Genomic DNA, 17,150 nt, shown 5'->3' on the forward strand with positions numbered 1-17,150 from the left:
GCAACGTAAAAGCCGGAAGGAGAAAGCGACTTACAGTGACAAAATGATACAACTGTGGGTGACATCAGTATCACGGGACATTCAAACCAAAGGCTCTGAAGCAACAGCCAAAAATCATACTTGAAACAAAAAGAATGGCATGGAAAATGGAGATAATCCTGATGTTTAAGGAAGAAGAAGAAAACACTCTACTTCCGATTGCACTAAACAATTATGCTTTTTAAAAAGAATGAAGTACACCATCATGTTAACAGGGACTATATCTAGATTTTGGAATTACAGGATTTTTTCGTATTTTTTTCTGAGTATTCCATGTTTCAGCATAAAAATCTCGAGAAAATCTAATTTCGGAATATGAAATTAAATAGACTCTGTCTTACCGTCTTTTCATTTTTAGTTGACTTTTTTTCGTAAGCAAACAAAATTACAAAACATCTGAAATGTTGAAAAAAGGGCAAAATAAGCAAGCAAACAAATTCGCTCTCTCACCACTCTGGCCACCAACTAATTTCTGCTAATTTTGTTACATTTTTTCCTTCGAATTTTCATATAAGAATAATCTTAATATACATACAATTTTATGTCCTTCCTCCCACTCACTTATTATGTTACAATTATGTCCCAAATAAGTGAACTCTTCTTTTATTATTACATGCATAAGATACATTTTTGACTGTAAACTTTATTATCTGAAAGAAATAAAATCAGCTATATCTTTGGGCACAAGAAAACAGATACGTGGAAAGGGAAAGAAAAAAAGGACCAATTATGGGATAAACCTCGCAGACATAAAAATTTGTACAGAAGTGCACAAGTCTGTAACTTCAAAAATTTTTAAATTGCATAAAGCTTTGAAATATTATATGTGCTACAAAATTCGACGCCATGGATTCAAACTATTAGTTCAAAAATAAAGCTTTGAAGAAATTCCCACCCATTGCTTCGCTTGGTCAAGTTTAAGTATTGTTTTGAACTCAGATTGTCTTAACATTAAAGCATGAAATTCTAATTTTGTTATCTTGAATTTTCTAATATTGTATTCACAAATCACTTTATTTTCAGATAAGGGCCAGACTTTGAAAATAGGGCCATAAAGGTAGTAATGGCAGAGTTTTAAGGTGCAAATATTACTCATTTCAAAATCCCCGTATACCTTTCAAATTCGGTGTTCGTTTTAGCAACTGAACTCATAAAAAGTAGGTAGGAAAAGTCTGAATTAATATCTCTCTTAGATATGTCAGTTTTTGAGAAAACAGTTGTGGTATTTGCTTGTATATATCCCATAAAATAAAATTTCTCCACCTAATTGAATGGAATAAGAAATGACAAATTTGTATGGCTAACATAAAAAAGATCTATCTAAGAAGGTTAGCTTCAATTTTTGATATCTCTGAAAGCAGCCTTGATTATATTTATTCTCGTGGTTTCAAAACACTAGTATTGAACATTTAATTTATAACAAAAGGTAAAAAAGGGATGATATGACCAACTTCCAGGGATTCACTATGTTAAGAAATAAAACACTTTAAAAACTATGTTTCACATATTCTTTGTTCAAGTTCAATGAGAACCAGGTCACTATAAAGTAAAAAAAAAAAAAATTCATCAAAGTCTATGGAAAAGTGTTTATTGGAAGTGATTTTTTAAAAATTTTAATGTATCTGCAGCAAAATACCAGGCAGCTTCCAAAACTAACCAAACCGAACCTGACATTGAGATCTTTAGCTGTTAACCTGCAAACAGATCCATTTTATTAGGACAAAAAGAAAAAAAGTTTAAAAACAAAATGTGGCATTTGTCCCTCTGGTGGTTAAAGATGAAACCTGCCCACAGCTCCACAGCTTTTGATACATGTTTAAGTCTTCTGCAAGGATGGGGCCCCGTCTTTACCCCACAGTTAGAGAGCTTGTCTTGGAGACTGGGCGATGGGATTGATGAGATCACGAGGAACCTTTAGTTTTCTCCTTTATATGTTCGTTAGATTTTTCTTTTTTACCATGAAGCAGATACCTTTCATAATAAAAAGAAGGGGGGAAGGGGATGTCATAATCTTAAAAGGAAGTCATTTAATGACAGCTCATTTCCAGGAAATAAACCTTCCTCTCGTTCTATATTTATCATGAAAAATGAAAACACAATTGGGAAAAGACATCTTTTCAGGTTTTAAATCCCAGTTTGATCCCCTGGGGCAAAATCGGAGGGGAGACCCTGGCAGGCTTTCAGCGGCTTCTCTGCAACCCCTGTGCGCTCCGGGCACCTGCCTAGTAAGGGCCGTTTTCTACGTGCCTCTCGGGAACTGCCAGCAGCCAGGGCCCAGAAGACCTGGGGCGGGGTGGGGCCCAGGTCGGCCCACCTGCCTGCATTAGGGTCCTGGCCAGCAGGGGTCAGCCTCCTCCCTGCCCAGCCCTCGGGCAGCAGGGAAAGTATGTGGGTGGGTGTGTGTGTGTGTGTGTGGCGGGGAGGGATCTGAATGACATAGACCAGTGCCGACTGCGACAAGCTGCGATGTCCCTGCGACCCCAGCCCCTCGCCTTCCCGACTGCTCGGGGAGCCACAGGATCAGAGTCAACGCTTCCAAATGCACAAAGGAGAAAAGGAGGCGAACGAAGCAGAGTTCACTTTGAGTGGGCGGCAGTTCCTCCAAAACCATGATTTTCAAACGAAATAAAGGTTTGAAAGAAAATATGAATGTCCGAATATTTGCAGATACCAGAACTGCAGAGCTTACTTTGCACAGCAGTCTGGCGCAGAGTAGATGCGTAAGCGAAAGGACGCGGGGCGGCTGGGGGCCGGCGGGGGGCGACGGGGGCGGCGGGGGCGGCAGGGGGCGGCAGGGGGCGGCAGGGGGCGGCGGCGGCGGCAGGGGGCGGAGTAGAGACCCCTGGGCCTCGGGAGGGAGGAGGGGCCCAAGGCCAGCACGCATGGCCCTTGGACAAGCTGTTTGCCCACAGCCCGCAGTCATCTCCATAGGGAGGGTGACCAGGTAAGGGGTATTCTTTCCAGATCTCGAAGTCCTTTTATGAACACGAGCCCCAGAGCCCGGTGCTCCCCTAAGTCTGCATCTGAGGGCGTGGCAACGCAGAGCGGACAGCGACTGGCCCGGGCCTGGCTGGCCTTCCTCCTGGCAGGGCCCGGCTCGGCTCCTTCCCCACGCGTCCTCCCTCTCTGTGGGGGAGGGGAACGAGTGTGGCCTCGTGACCCCCTAACGGAGGCTCCGGAGGGTCCCCACTTGGCGGACCCCGCTTCCTTTCTTCAGAGGCCTCCGCTCTGGGCCTCTAGCGTCCGCCTTCCCAGGACTGTGGCCTCTCTGGCCCGGACCCCTCTGTGGGCTTCCCCGCCCCTCTCCCGGCGCCCCCATCCCCGCCCCCAGCCCGGGGGAGCGCCCTCCTTTCCCTTTGTGGAGAGAGATTCCAGAGGAGCCGGCTTTGCCACTTCCTCCTCCGGCCCGGAACGGCCCCCTTCCCAGCGGGCGGGCGACATCCGGAAGGCCGGCCGGGGACCCCTCGAATCCGCGGCTGTGCCCCGGGTGCGGCCCGCGGCCATCGAGGGCAGGCCGAGTGCTAGCAGTCGGCGTCTCCTCCCCGGGCCCCGGGCGGCCCATCTGCACAAGGCGCGGGGTGCAAGCACCCACGTTGCGGATGAGGGCCCGACACGCGGGAAATAGAATAACGATGTTAATAAATGTTATAAATAGAGTAAATTCCAGAGGCATTTTTAATGTCGGGTTGCGGAGGGACGGAGCCTTCCCGTCCCGTTGCACTCCCCCTGGGCCCCGTATCCGAGGCTCTTCCGCCCCCTGGGGGGGGGCTTGTCTGCCAAAATGGGCGGGGGGCGGCAGTTGATCGACCGCCAGATGAGCCCGCGCCCAGGGGCGGGCGCTGCGGACCCGCCACGTCCCCGAAGCCCGGAGCCCGCGCCCAGAGCCGCTCGCGCACCCGCCACCAGGTGGCGCCATTGCGCTTCGGATCCGCTCCCGCCCCGGTCCGGCCGCCGCCCAGCAGCCGGGGCTCGGTCCCTCCCCCTTGATGCCCGTCTGCGAGTGCTAGAACATTCTTCTCCCAAACCTCCCAGTTCCCCATTCGGACCATAATAACGAGGCTGAGGACCTACTGTGTTTATCACTGGTGATTCTTTAAAGCAAGCTTTGGAGATGGGCTTCACCAGCATTACTCACTGAGGCTCTGGGTGGGGGCGCTTCTGGCTCCTAAGGTGCAAGGGCAAAGCGGGGCCCTGGGGCTGAGCACCCAGGAGCACCCTAGGTTACAACCGCCCAGCTTTGGCCCACCCAGCCCTCGCTGGAGGCTGATCAGGAGGCCCCGCCCCACGCCCTGTCCCTCTTAGACGCGGCAAATGTCACATGTGGGGAGATGAAAATGTGGGCCTGTGACAGGTGACCCAGTTCTTCCGGGGGAGGCAGGACCATGGAGCCCTGCTCCAGGTCCCCAGAACACCCTGCTTGAGGCAGGGTCCCGCTGCCCCCCAAACTCTCAGACTCCTCATTCAGGGCGGGTGTCAGGGTCCAGGCTTCATCTGGGTTTGGGGTCTCCCCACACTACCCAGGGTGCAGGGCCACAGGGCAAGCCAGCTGACAAAGTTGGTGTCCCACCCACCCAGACCTCCGGCCTGCCTCGGCCACCCGGCCTCCCGGCAGAGGGGGTATGAAGTTGGCCCACGCCAGCCTCCAGTGCTTGCTGGTTCCCCTAAACCTAGGATTTAACCCGCCTGCGTCTCAGCTTGGGGGGTGGGGGTGTAACCACCAGGACCTTACATATGGGACGCAGCCAGCAGCCAACACCTGACGGCCTCCGGGGTCCGCCTTCTCCCCTCCCCTCCCCCGCTCCTTCCCCCCAACACCGAGCTGGGTAACAGAATGCACCATGTGATACAAAAGCCACTTTAATGTAGAAAACCAAACTCCCGTGCACACATAAATACGACTCGGGGGCATAAATAAAGTAGCAAAATAAAAGTAGGAAAATAAAGAGACGTGCGTATCAAACGAAATAAATTAGTCATAAATAGCACGCTGGCAACTAACTAAGTGCTGGGAAAACTCGGCCCCTGCTTTCACTTACTGGCAAGGTCTGGGGCTTTCAAATCATTTTTCTGGCCTTTGAGTGAAAGGTGCCGGTCAACCGAAGGCGGGAACTGTGCATTCCCTAGGCTCAGACCGACACGGTGCCAGGGGCAGGGGCGGGAAGCGGCCATGGCTTCCCCATCTGTTCTCTCGTCTCCGTAGCATTCAATGGAGGAGCCAGCGCACCAATATGACGAGGAGGACTAGCAGGGGGACAGGCTGGCGGGGTTCCATCTCAACTGCCCTCATGTGACAGCCCTACTACCTGAACTAATGGGATTCCCCCAAACCCTGCATCACCGTGTGAGGAAGGGCGGCTGGGACCGGCTGACTGTCCTGTCCCTCTGAGCAGGTGGCAGAATGGCCACTCACCTGAGGGGAGCCAGGCTGAGGCAGGGCAAGTGTTGGCTGCGTGTAGGGCGCCGGCTGTCAGCAGAGGGCCAGGGACAGTAGGTCAACTGCCCAATTTGTCCTGGGTGCACCGCCAAGTAGTACGGTGGATGTTACCGACCCCAGAACCAGCACTCAGGGGGAGCCTCACAATTTCCCCCGGCGGCCGGGGATTCTGGGTGTCCCCTACTTCGGAAGCCCGCACCGGCCGTTCCCTCCTGTCCTGCGGAGGCTTGGGGACGGTCAGCAGTCCCCACTGGAGTTGAGATCTGGATCAATCCTCCCATGTGGCCGAGTGGAATTCACCTGTCATTTCACAGAGCCGATGACCTGTAAAGGGGTTTTGCAACGACGTTTTTTCTTCTGGCTGTCCCTGCTGGAAATGACAGAAGGGCAGAGAAGTTTCAGCGTGGCACGCGCCTGCCTCGTCAGTGGAGGCGTTCAGGCAGAACTAGGGCAGCACGTGGGCAGCACGTGTCCAGCAACGAATGACCAGGGCACGGGGCAGGGAGCTGGGACAGCCCCTGGGCAGGCGGAGGGCTTACCGTTTCATGACCATACACATCTACCCCCTAGAAACGGGCACGGCCAATATCAAAGTGTCTATGTACAAGTTCTAGACGTTTCTTTCTAAAACTAAATAGGACGTGGGCCCAGGGTTGCTACTTGGAGGAGTGTGGCCGGAGCCTGGCCTAGGGCCCTGGCCTCTAGGGCCGGGGGCGGCCGGAACCTCCGTTACTTCTGGAAGCTGGGGCTTTGCTCCAGCCTCAGTTTACTGGCGATCCCAAACGGGTCCATGTCGTCCGTTTCCAGGGGCGAGGAAAACGCGTCAGCCTCCAGGTGGTCTTCGAAGTTCTCGGGCTCCGTCGCGCTCCTGGGCAGCATGGGCAGGAAGTGGGACAGCGGCAGGAAGCCCCGGTCCTTGTACAGCTGCCGCTGTTTGGCACTGCTCAGAGAGACCGGGAGGTGGTGCTTCTTGGAGCGGTACACGTTGTAGCCGTCCGGGCGGATCTCCTCCTCGAAGGCGCAGTCCTCGGCGGAGTACTGAGGCTGCGGAGAAAGCGGACAGCCTGTGAGCGCCAGTGGGGGGGGGGCACCCCTTCCCGGTGGGCCGCCGGCAGAAGCAGACCCGGCACAGGTGGGCGAGCGGCTGCATTATGTGCAGCCACCCGATCTGCAGCGTGTGTGTGCGCGTGTGTGTGTGTGTGTGTGTGTAGTTAAAGGTTATAAAGTATTCAATAAGATATAGATACTTAAAAGTATGATGTATAAATTTATGCTCGTATATAAAATATTTAGCATAACGTGTGTTCACATAGTATGTATTAATGTACACACTGAACGGATATTGCATTATAACATTTATAATGTTTCGAATGTACAACCCAACATCCACGTATAGTTTACATTGACCCTTTGTTTTTCAAGACATCGTGTCACTTTTTAAACTTAGTCTTGTTCTGAGCGACAGCATCCATAAAACCAGAGGCAGACGGACACGTGCCTCCCACACCCTTAAGTATTAACATTAAAATGTCCGAGTTCTCCCCGCCCCCAGCCCTCCACATTCCACTGGCTAAACTTTGTCCGGTTCAGGACAAATTTCACTTTGGGAAACAAGGCGAAACAGTTGTCCTTCAATTAAGAATCACTCGTAATCCGATCTGAAGCCCAGATTAAAGAATCTAGTTCCCATTCAGACCCGAATAACCCAGCGATTCTCAGGCCTTACTGTCTCGTGCCCTCCGAGAACCGACAGCCCCCTCCGAGGCCCTCACTCCCTCTGCTCAGAGAGCCCTCCAGGCAGCCGGCCAGGATCTTCTGGATAAAGGCAGCCCCCTCCCCCAGGCCCAGAACAGCGCCTGCACCCAGCGGGGGTGGCCGGAAATGCTCAGGGGAGAGGGGAACCCAGTGCCTGGTCCCAGACCATCCATAGTTGATTGAGAGGTGCCAGCGAGTTACAATTAGTGTCATTACCCCTTGGGGACAGACACAGAGGACAGCCCAAGGCAGGGAGCCAGGAGGGTCGGGCGGTAAACAACCCCAGGAGGCACCCAGTCACTTTTCTGCCCAAGCCTACAAAGGCCGCTGAACCGCAGGTGGGTGAGCGCTGTGTCGATAAGGTCCTGATAAGGCCCGCGGCCCAGGCACGGGATAAAGCCACCAGACAGCCCGAGTGGCGAGCACGAACTGACAGACAGACAAACAAGAGCGGTAAAGCCAAATGATGGGCTATTGTACTCTGCTGGGTCTTGAGGACAAATTGGCATCTCATTATCTGCTCTATACAGAAAAATTAAATAATTTCAGGTTTCTAAGAGAATGTGGATTGTTTGTTTGTTTAAAAAAAAAAAAAACTCAATTTTTGCTAAGCCAGCCCAGGCAGATCAAGAGGCAGAACCGGATTTTAGGTGGACAACGCCCCCCCTTCCCCAATCACAGTAACAAAAGTTGCAACTGCGGCTTTGGAGCGGCTTTGGGTGTCAGCTTTCAGCCAGCTGACCACCTCAGTCCTTAGCCTCCATCTTACGCTTTCACGTAGAACTCCACCACAAAACCTGAGAAAGGCGCTCTGGAGAAACGGAATCAACGCGCCAGGGCCACAGCTCGATTCTGAAATGCTGAAAAGACTTGCGCTGCGGGGGAGGGCAGTATCTACAACTTTGGGGGGGGGGAGTGGCATTCCCCGAGGCAAAGTCTCAGTCTCCGCCCCCCTCGCCGTTCCAACGGAGCCCCTGGCCCAGCGAGGCTGCCTTGAGGCCCTGCGCGCCCCGCCTGGACCCCACACAGCCAGCTCTGTGTGCCCGGGCGGGAGGAGCAAGGGTTCCCTTTGAACTCCCAGCCTTTGTTCCCGGAGACCAGAGACCTAGGCCATCCCAAAGTCCCCCCCCCCCCCGCCTCCCCAAAGGCATCTGCAGCACAGGTGAGCGGAGAACGAGGACGAGAACGCAATGGAATATTATTCTTCCGCAAAAACCAGTTTTTCTAGTCGATAAAAGTTAATTTAAAAAACCTCTCCAATCCCAAATGTGACTTTTTTCCTAGCTCGTTTGAAGATACACCGTTTTTAAAAAGATCCCAGTTGCGGATATACCCGTTTTCTGTCTTTCTTTTTTTTTAATTTTTTAACGCTGCCGGGGAGGGGCACGGGGGCGAGGTCCACCCACGAGCTGGCCCAGCCGAAAAGGCCCGAGGTGCGTCCCCCGGTTTAAAACCAGAGCCAGTAATGGGTTTTCCAACGTCCAATTGAGACGGCCTTTGGCTCAACACGAAACGCAAAGGCGACTCTCGCCCATTCTCCGGCCAGCGGCCGGGACCCTAAACTTCCGTAGAAAAAAGTTGGACGTTAGCTTCCTTCATCCGGCCTTTGTCGAACTCCATTGCGAGCTCCATGCCGGCCCCAGCGGAGGAAGCCAGGGGACTGCGACCCCCACCCTGCAGGCCCGGTCCGGGGCAGCCGTACGTTCCGCGTCCCAGCGCGTCCCGCCCGGTGGTGACACCTACCAGCCCTCGCATCCTGCCGTCGGCGCCCATGCAGAGGTAGCGGGTGCTGAGCACGCCCTTGATGGCCACGTTCCGCAGGGCGACGGCCCGGATCTCCACCAAAGCTGGCGCAAAGGAAGCAAAGAGCTGCAGCCGCAACACGTGGGTGCGGTCGGAGCGGGGGCCCGTGCCCGCCTCCCATGCCCCCAGCTCCCCGCGCTGTCTGAGGACTCGGGGTGGGGGTCGTGGAACGCAGAGGTGTCAAAACCTAGGGTTCCCGGGGTGGGGGGTCCGCCGGAGCAGGGGGAGGGGCGCGAAGGGCGGTTAACGCATGGTGCGGTAGGTCCACGCACACGTTTCGCCCTCCCCCAGCGCCTCGCGCTGTCCCGGGAGCCGAGGAGGGCGAACTCGGATGTGCCCAAACCTGGCGATCTCGGGATGGGAAGCCCCGCGGGAGCCGAAGAAGGTAAAGGGAAGGAAGGGCGCTGGGCGGGAGAGGGACGCGGCGGGCACTCACTGTGCGCGCTCTGGCCCCGCGCGCAGTCCACCGCCCCATCCGCGCCGATGCGCAGGAAGCAGCTGGAGGGGCCGTGGGGGCCGGCGGTGTACAGGTGCCGCAGGCGGATGGCCTCGCCCCAGCCGTAGTGCACGTGCGGCCCCGCGTCCGAGAGGGCGAAGGGGCCCGCGGCTGAGGCCAGCCAGAGGCCGGCCAGGACCAAGGCGCCGGCCACAGCGCGCCGGCTCTGCATGGCACCTCCCTCGAGCTCCGGGCGCAGCTCCGGCGGCTGGGGTGCGGGAGGCGGCCGGGACGCGCTGCGAGACTGTGCGTGCCGAGGCGGTGGGGGGGTGGTGGTGGCTGCAGCCCTCGAGACAGCCGTGCACCCCTAGTGCGCTGCGGCTCCGACGGCGCGCCGACTTGAGGCCGGCGGCCTTATATAGCACGTCTCACCCTCGCGGCGGGTTGCGTGCCCGCGACACCGAGCATTTCTTACCGGGATTGCATCAGGCCCCCGCCCCCGCACACACCCACTCACACCCGCCTCCGGCCCCAGCCCCCACTCCGGGCTGCGCCTGGGTGACCCCGCCCAGGCCGCCTGGATCAGGGGGAGGAGGGGAGGGCGAGGAGGCCCCGCTTCGCGGGATGAGGGGCGCTCCAACCCGCCGCGAGGTGGCGGCGCCGGCGGCCAGGTCGTTCTAAGCTGGGCGAGTTTGATTTTATAAAGCAAGAAAGGAAACGACGGAACCCCGCCCCCAGGCCACGACTCCCCAGGAAATTTGCTCGTCGCGGGGCGCTAGCAGGGGCGGAGGCAAGAGTCCCGGGACCAGAGATTGGGGGGGGGGGGCGCTGAGCTTTGCATCCCTTGTGGTCTCAGTGTGGCTGCTGAGCCTGCAGCGGTCTCTGCTCGAGTCTGTCTGGAAAAATCTCTCCCCTCAAAAGCCCCATCCGCTCCCTCCCGGCCTCCAGTCCGCGGACGTGAAGTCGTCCATTAGGATTTCCTCTGCAGCGCGGAACCTCCCACGTTCTCCCAGCTTGTGTTCTCGCGATCCCTGGCCCCCGCTCCCCCACTCCGACCCGGGCCCCTTTTATCCCGGTAAATTGTACCCCGACGAGGGGCCGGGCGCAGGCTCGCTCTCGGAGAAACAATGGGGCGTTGCGCCGGCGCCGCCAGATGGCGCTAAAGCCCAGGCTTCGGCTTCCGCGCTGCCCCACCCGCGGCGCACGCCGGCGCTGGAGCCGGGCTGGGCGGTCGTTGTGAGGGGGCCTTTGGGGGGCAGAGTGGGCTTGCAAAGTGCAGACTGGGAAACTGACTTTCCAGCTCAGGCCTGGGCGCGCCTCTGTTTTCGAGGTGCCTTTTGTCTTTGTGCAAGTCCTGGGGTCCCTGAGCACAGTGCGGTCTGAGAGGCGGGGAGCATCTTACCTGGTGGTGGATAGGGGCAGGGGAGCACTTCCCGCGCGCAGCGGGGGTCGAGCTGGCACCGGGGGGAGGGGGTGGGGGAGTGGAGAATTTGGGGCCGCTCAGTGAAGTGGCTTCTGCAAACCAGAGGCCTTTAATGAACAGCCTCCAGAGAATGCCCAGGCGGGAAAAAGAGGGGTCCTCCCAGGGAGCTTTGGCTCGACACCCATTCTTTCTCATTCTTCTTCCAGCCCCACCTCCCACTCCCAGGAGGCCGGTTTTGGGGAAGAGCCACGGTGGCTCAGCGCAGAGGCGACGGGAGGGCAAACGGTGGCGACACGGGGAGAGGAAGCAGCGCCGAGCTTAATGAATTTCAATGAGCGAAGGCCATGTCCATATCCCAGCCAGTGACTGGCGTTAATGACGGAGCGCGCAGAAAATGTCACCAGGAAAGTCTTTACAAAAAGACATCATCTCAAAGGCTTTGTAGACCAGGGACCCCCACGCTGTGTGTCTTGGTTCAGAAAGCCGCGGCTTCTGTGAAATCTAATTACTTCCCCCCTGTGGCTTTAAATCGACGGCGGCTTCTATTAAACTTAATTACCCTCCCCTGCAGATCCTGAATAAAGGCAAGGCCCGAGGAGGATGGCAGCGGGACGCGCTCCCAATCAGACCGAGGGGGCGGAGGGTGGCGGGAGCAGGCGGGACGTCAACTCCTGGCTCCACCCCTTCCTCTGCTGCCCCTCCTTGGGCCGTGGTGGAAAGAGAGGGGTGCTGCGGCCCGGGAGCTGAGGCGGATGGCGGAGGCGGCCGCTTCCCGTTCTGTTCTCGGCTTAAACCCCCCACGAGAACCCCCGTGACATTCTGCAGTCCCAATTGAACAGATAGAGGGTCCTAGAAAAATGGCAGTGACCCAAGGCTGCACAACTTGTAACTGATGGACCCGGAATTTGAACCCAGGCTGTCAGGCTTGTAAATCCTGGCCATGCTGTGTTGGAGGAGGCGGTGTGGCCTCCTGGGAAGGCGGGGGGGGGGGGGAGGGTGACAGGGTCAGACATAAAGTGCCCAGGGTGTAGCTGGTGAAGAATGAAGGCCAGCCACCAACGGCCTGTCCGTGGTGTACTGGACACTTCACAGCCATAGCAGTGCTCTGAGAGTTTAGGTGATTAATCCGCGCTGTACGTGCAAAGGCGGAGGCTGATAGAGTCGGCCAGGCAGCCGGGGAAGTTTTGCACCCAGGTGAGCGGGGCACCCGGGCGGGCAGAGGAAAGGCAGCGTTGGCCAGCAGGGGGCGCTGCGGCTAAAGCTGACCCGGTGAGAGCTGCCTAGTCGCGGTACGTAAAGACCCCTCCCCAAGTCTGTGCGCCCCGGACCCCTACAGCCCCCAATGAGCTGGGTTGGGCTGATTTTTATTTTTCAGGCTGCACTGGATTTGGTCCAGGTGGCTGAGCCAGCAGACCCGCCCGGGTGAGATTTTATTTGCTGAGTGGAGAGGACAATGCTAAGCAGGGTCCAGGTGACGGCAGCTGCCCCCTTCGGCCTAGGCAGGCCCCGTGGGTCTCAGGCCCAGAGGTCCCGAAGGGCTTGGCTTGGTGGCTTTGTTCTGGATTTGGAGTCAGCTAGGATCTTTTAAACTGCCCTAAATCCTTTCCGTGGGGTCACACTCCTTCAACTGGAGCTTGTCCGTCCACGTGCACCTTCTGATGGTGGCCAAGGAAAGTTTTGTCATTTCTAACCCAGGTCCCAGCAGTGAAGAAAAATCTGGTTTGGTTTCAGCTCAGTCTTTCCATTATGAAAATAATCGTTTTCCTTTTCACTCTACGGTTAGAAATTTACTAATGTGCCTTCTTAAGCAGTTCCCTGCCCCCTCCCAGGTCCCCTGCCCCTCCCCATGGTCGAGAAGTACTTTGTAACTGCAGAGGCTTGGGCGTTGGTGCAAATCTGCATCAGAAAATGAGAACTGCAATATCCGGCTTGGGACAAACAGGATCATGAAGACTCCCAAAGGGAAGAGCCACACGCAGCGCCCTTGGCCGAGCTGAGACTGGACTCAGGCCTCCCGAGCCTTGGCCCTGTATTTTTGCTAGAATCTTCTAGAAGGGTCATTGTTCCAAAAAGAGGCCTTCCTGCTAGTGCGGAAATTGACAGGGGACCTGGAAGAGTGGAAAAAAGACAACTTCTTGGAGCCTGCGTTTCTTTATTTGTGAAACAGAAAGAAAAAAAAAAAGATACCTGATTCTCAGGGTTAGTGTAAGAATTAAAATAGATGATCGTCAAGAGATCAATATTTAGAGACCAACATATAGAGGTGTGAAATACAGGAGTGGCTATGGTTATTTATGTGAAGGCTACTCTTCCTTATGTCTTTGCCATAGTTATTATTATTTTTTTAAGATCTAATGACAACTCTAGAAAAAGACAAATCTAATGTTTGGTGCAGAGAGCCTATGGGTGGTGCCCCAGGCGGGAGTTGGGGGGCAAGGATCAACTGTAAAAGGCCAAGAGGAAGCTTGGGGGGGGCGGTGCTGAATCTTGACTAAGGCGGTGAATGAACAGGTTGTGACATTTGTCGACACTGTTTGAGAGGTGCCCTTGAAATTAGGGCTCATTTTCTTTTAAACTATACCTCGGTAAAGGTGATCTGCAGAAGTCACACTTGCTTACGGTTGAAAATTGGGACAATCAGAAAAGCAGAACAAAAACCGCTCGAAACCCTGAAATACGGCTGCATTACGAGCTGGTTTCTCACTGAGTGGATTTCTTCCTCAGACTTTTAAAAAGAATGTACATATCTTTAAAAAAAAAAACATCGCACGACAGCGTTTGACCTCACACGGCACCACGCGCCCCTCTGAGGCACCTGGGCAGCAGCAGGTCTGCGCAGGGTTCCACAGAGGACAGCCTGGAGACACCCCTCGCACCTGTCCTCTCTCAAAGCGGGAATTCCTGGGCCGGTGGCCTTTTCCAGGCGGGCCGTGGCCGCACGCAAACCCCGGATCGGGGCAGACGAGGCGGCCTGCCCCTGGAGGGGAGCCGCCCACCCACAGGTCCGCACAGCTGCTCCCAGGCTCCTACGGTGAACCGGAGACCGCGTTGAAGTCACAGCCACCAGCAGTCGCCCACGTGGCACCAGAGCTGGGAGTGGGAGCCCTTTCGCCGCCAGGTCCCCTCACCTCCCCCAGGGCCTGAGCCCCACCCGCTGGCCCAGTCTGCCCCCCCACCCCCCACGCATGCGCACGGTCGGGCAGGGCCCGGTGTGGCCGGGCGGCACTGCTGTCCTGCGTGATGACAGGAGCTGGCTGTGTCCCTTGCCGACATGGCTCTAAAGCCGATGTCTGTAGATTTCTGTGCGTGAATTCTTTTTTCCCCACTGTCTTCCATCATCAAAACAGAAACGCGTTCCCGTGGGGAATGGTTTGACCTGTCAGTGCCGCGATGCGTAACAACGCGGCAAGGCCAAGGCCGCACGTGTCCCCCAGTTACCGAGAGCAAAAAGCATCTGAACGAGGAGACGTGAGCGATGATGCCGACCGAGGGCGGCTTTGCTAAAAACCTGTATGATTAAAATATTGAAGCTGGAAGGTGCTGGAACCCCCGGCCCGTGGTTGCGGACTGAGCCTCCGCAAGCTGACTACTCTCCAAACTTGATGCACAAAGCGATTTTTTTTTTCTCTCTCTCCAAAACAACAAAACTTCCACTGTGCAGTTTGTAGGAAAAGCCTGCGACAGGCGTGACCAGCACAATCGGCTGGGCGCCTGGTACATACTGGACGCTGTGCTGGTCACGATGACGACGACAGTGGTGCCGATGATGACGACGGTGGGCATGGCAGACTCCTGTCCGGCTGTCACGACATTGCCCCGACATGCTCCAGGCACGTCACGTTTTCGCATTTACTTTTCACAGCGTCCACCTTAAAGATGGAGAGGTGAGGCTCAGGGTTCAGATGCGTGAACCCAATTCTGTCTGAATTCAGGTCACGGACCTCTTCATCATTGCTCTCTTTTTTTTTTTTTTTTTTTGAAAAAGGAAAACTGAAACAGCCTCTCTTTCAGAAAGTCGCGAGGCCTGCCCGCATCCTGAGCCCCGGTAGGATCCCGACCGCGAATTTCCCAGCCCCGTCACCTGCCCTCGCGTCTTCCCAGAGGGGTCGTCTGAGTCCCCACGGGGAGTCCAGCAAGACAGCGAGAGGGGCACCTCCTCCTAGACGCAGCCCGGTTCGGACGGCTCAACTCCTGTCACGCCTGCCGTCCGTTCTTGCTGCGGTCATTGCTCTGCCATCTGTCTGCACCCCGGACGCAGCTTCAGGCGTGGGGGTGGGGGTGGGGGTGGGGGTGGGGAGGGTAGGAATGGCTGCACGGTCAGCGGTCAGCGGCCAGGCCCTCGGTGGCTTCGCAGAGCCTGGCTCGTAGGTGGGGCATCCAGGAAGATTGCACGAGATGTTTAAAGGAACCGGGAGGTGTTCGTGGGCCGTGAGCTCACCGCACTCGTCCGTTGGTCTGGCGGTGTATTTATCCCGTGAGTCCTGCCTGGTTCCATCACCGCGTTGGTTGGTTGGACTTCCGGTGGAGCAGACCTCATGAATCAGACCCCAGAGGCAGGAATACCAACTCGGCTGGCGGGTGCACCTGGGGCACCCAGCGATGTCCCACGTGTCTGAGTTTGGCAGCTGCGTTTCAGGATGGTTCAGGCTGGGGTGGGGGAAGGGGGTGCAGGCGGCATGAACAAGACCCTTCTCCAGAAGCCCACGCTCCCCAGGCCCTGCCTCCTGCATCATAATTACATTTCAGGGGGCACTCTGGACACCACGACCCTGGGGATCCCAGGATTCTTCTTAGAGTGACGTTGCCGTTGCTGGGCAAGAGACCCACCCACGTCAGCATTGTCCTGAGCCAGAAACAGTCTACTCACTTTGGCTCGCCTCTAAGACCTCAGCGCTGGAGAATGGTCGGCAGTGAACCAGGCCGTCATCTGGAGGAGTTTCTGCCACAGGGAGCCAGCTGTTTAGCCCGTGTTACAGATGACAGACCAAGACACAAAGCTAGCTGGCAGTAAAGAGCCACCGAGGGGTGAGGGAGCCGTGAGCAGGCTCCAAGAAAGACACTGAATGGGGTAGGTCACCTAGGAGCCAGGGGCTCAGGGACAGTCCTGCTCCAGCCGTGCCCAGCTGTCCCACACCTGGGCAACACCATCGGGCAGGACACTGTTATTCCAGGTCACCTGAGATGGATGCTAGGGTTGGACAGGACCTTCAAGATGATTTCCTCCAAGTCCCTCATCCCTAAATGAACAGAATAAGAACCAGGAAGGGGAAGAGATGTACCTGAAGACACCCTTCCAGTGGGTAGCAGAGAGTGAATGGGGACACACTCTACTCCAGTGGTCCCCAACCTTTGTGGCACTAGAGACCAGGGCTCCCATGAGACTCTAACACCTGATGATCTGAGGCAGAGCTGAGGCGGTGATGCTAGCGCTGGGGACCGGCTGCAAATACAGGTGAAGCTTCGCCCGCGGTTCACCTCCTGCTGTGTGACCCGGTTCCTAACAGGCCACCAGACCTGTACCGGTCCAAGGCCCAGGGGTTGGAGACCCCTGCTCTATTATAACAATGTCCCCTTCCCCCCCACACACACACGCACATACACGCATGGGGTAGTAGGACATTCGATTTGTAATAAAGTCTTTTTAAAAAGAAAAAACCCACATGTTGAGGTTCCTTATTAAAAACAGCCACCTAAGCAGATTGGCCATTGGCGGGGGGCTGGGGGACCTGGGGACTGACAGCTTAATGGGTAAGAATTTGTTTTAAGGGAGAGTGAAAATGTTTTAAAACTCGATAAAAGTGGCCACTGTGAATATGCTAAAGGCCACACTGAATTTTATTTACATTATGTGAATCTCACCTCAATGAAAAAAACATGCAAGAAGAAAGAAACCGCTGTAAAGGGGGCGTTGGGGCGCTTGGGGACATGGTCCAATTGGACTATGGACTGTCCGTTGGAGAACCCTCTGCAGGGCGGTCCAACCTCCTGGGTTTGGTGCTCGCACCGAGGAGATGCGTGCCGAAGGGTTTAGAGATAAAAGGGACGTAATGCAGCTGACTTTCAAAAGGTTCAGAAAAATGCAAATCTGTGTGTGCCACACAGCGAGAACGCAAATGCGGAAAAGGTCAGTGAAGTAGGTGAAAGGTAGAGGTGTTCCTTCTACTGTTCTTGAAACTTCTCTGGACGGTTGAAATTTTTTAAAAAATAACAAAATAAAGCAAAAGGCCCACCCCACCTGCCTGGGACCAGCTCGTGGCTTG

The 17,150-nt window shown here is 55.6% G+C and overlaps 1 protein-coding gene across 1 annotated transcript; it reads right to left on the reverse strand.

The window, feature by feature from the left end:
- Positions 1-4,896: 4,896 nt before the first annotated feature.
- On the reverse strand, positions 4,897-9,778 carry FGF19 (fibroblast growth factor 19). Its single transcript, XM_036221834.1, has 3 exons — positions 9,468-9,778; positions 8,972-9,075; positions 4,897-6,517 (listed from the first exon to the last, which is right to left on the reverse strand). Exons 1-3 carry the CDS (start codon positions 9,697-9,699, stop codon positions 6,203-6,205), a joined length of 651 nt encoding a protein of 216 aa, XP_036077727.1. The 5' UTR covers positions 9,700-9,778; the 3' UTR covers positions 4,897-6,202.
- Positions 9,779-17,150: the final 7,372 nt, after the last annotated feature.

The sequence above is a fragment of the Rousettus aegyptiacus genome, unplaced genomic scaffold (assembly GCF_014176215.1).
Source record: "Rousettus aegyptiacus isolate mRouAeg1 unplaced genomic scaffold, mRouAeg1.p scaffold_m13_p_5, whole genome shotgun sequence".
In the NCBI taxonomy this organism is placed as follows: domain Eukaryota; kingdom Metazoa; phylum Chordata; class Mammalia; order Chiroptera; family Pteropodidae; genus Rousettus; species Rousettus aegyptiacus.